At 33.8% G+C, this 1,291-nt stretch overlaps 1 protein-coding gene across 1 annotated transcript; it reads left to right on the top strand.

Moving 5' to 3' along the window:
* Positions 1 to 227: 227 nt before the first annotated feature.
* LOC145006006 (VQ motif-containing protein 10-like) lies at positions 228 to 936 on the top strand. Its single transcript, XM_078965103.1, has one exon. It carries the CDS (start codon positions 466 to 468, stop codon positions 766 to 768), a length of 303 nt encoding a protein of 100 aa, XP_078821229.1. The 5' UTR covers positions 228 to 465; the 3' UTR covers positions 769 to 936.
* The last annotated feature ends 355 nt before the right edge of the window (positions 937 to 1,291 follow it).

Genomic DNA, 1,291 nt, shown 5'->3' with positions numbered 1-1,291 from the left:
AAGTGCTCAACTCCTTAGGCTATAATTGTTTTATAAATTAATTTTGGAATTAAGGTATTGGACCGAAAATGTAAAATTAGAAAACAAAAGGAATAAACCGGAGATCCAAAGATTGTTAAAGGGCAATACTGCACTTGGCTTTGACTCCTTCGCTCCAGAATCCATGTGAAACCTCGAGCCTTAACCTATCCCCCATCCTACCCCATGTCCATAAATTCTTCCTCGTTGCTTTTCAATATAAACCCAAGAACAAACTTAATTATATATTCATTTCGATCCATCTATCTGTTCTTGGATTCATTTAGAAATTCATACTTCCACAATCTTTTTACAGCTTCATTCACGTACAATCTTACACCATTTCGTTTACGTTTCTGTCGACTGTCATCATACGTCAGATTCAAAAAGGGTATTCTTGGATTTGACTATTTTTTTGTTCTTATCGATCAAGATTATAACTTAATCATGTCAAGATTGAGAAGAAGAGAGCCTGTGAAGGTGGTGTTTATCAACACCGAGTATATTGAGACAGACGCCATGAGCTTTAAGTCTGTCGTTCAACGTCTCACCGGAAAAGATACTCCCTCCCCCTCTCCCAACAATAGCTTATCACACGCTGGTGGTGGTGGTGGTTGCGGCGGCCGTGGTGGTGGTGGTGGTGGTGTGAAGTCGCCTATGCTGAAGAAAGGGATGTCGTTTAGAGACCTGGATAACTTGCTGTTGGAGCTCCCTTCCATGGATGATATTTATCGGTTTTGCTCTGAGTAATATTCATTAAATATTTAACAAATTGCTTTCCTTTTTTTCCCTCATTGTGAAATTTATAAAATACTGTTATACATAAATAAACTCCCATACTTGCATATTCATATATTTCATCTCCTTTCTTCATATATATCTTAATCTTTTTAACGATATATAACACAAGAAAAGATGTAACCCTAAAACAAATTTAATATTAGTTTAATACATTTCTATTGAAAATTTAGAATAAATACTTATTTTTAGAAATTTGTATTGTCGTTATATAACTTGTAGTTACGAAAATGGTTACGTGTGTGTATACCAATCATGTCTTTATGGTATTCCGTTGATGTTAATTGAAGATATAAATAAATAAATAAATCAAGGTTGTTGTTTGGTGCTGTATATCATATTACCTCTATTGTAATCTTATTTATATAATATTATCTTAACAAAACTAGCCAACTTACAACAGTTCATTTAAGTTTCTTTAATTCAAACTGTCGATGTCATATGTTGTTTGGTTGGAAGGATTGTAAAGAAACCT

This window comes from Lactuca saligna, chromosome 7 (genome assembly GCF_052625555.1).
Source record: "Lactuca saligna cultivar CGN05327 chromosome 7, ASM5262555v1, whole genome shotgun sequence".
NCBI classification, from domain to species: Eukaryota; Viridiplantae; Streptophyta; class Magnoliopsida; order Asterales; family Asteraceae; genus Lactuca; species Lactuca saligna.
Note: the sequence above shows the minus strand (reverse complement) of the source record. Positions and strands in the feature narration are given on the sequence as shown.

Bases quoted from the DNA above. Each gene is read 5' to 3' on its own strand.
- LOC145006006 (XM_078965103.1), top strand. From the start codon at position 466: ATGTCAAGATTGAGAAGAAGAGAGCCTGTGAAGGTGGTGTTTATCAAC.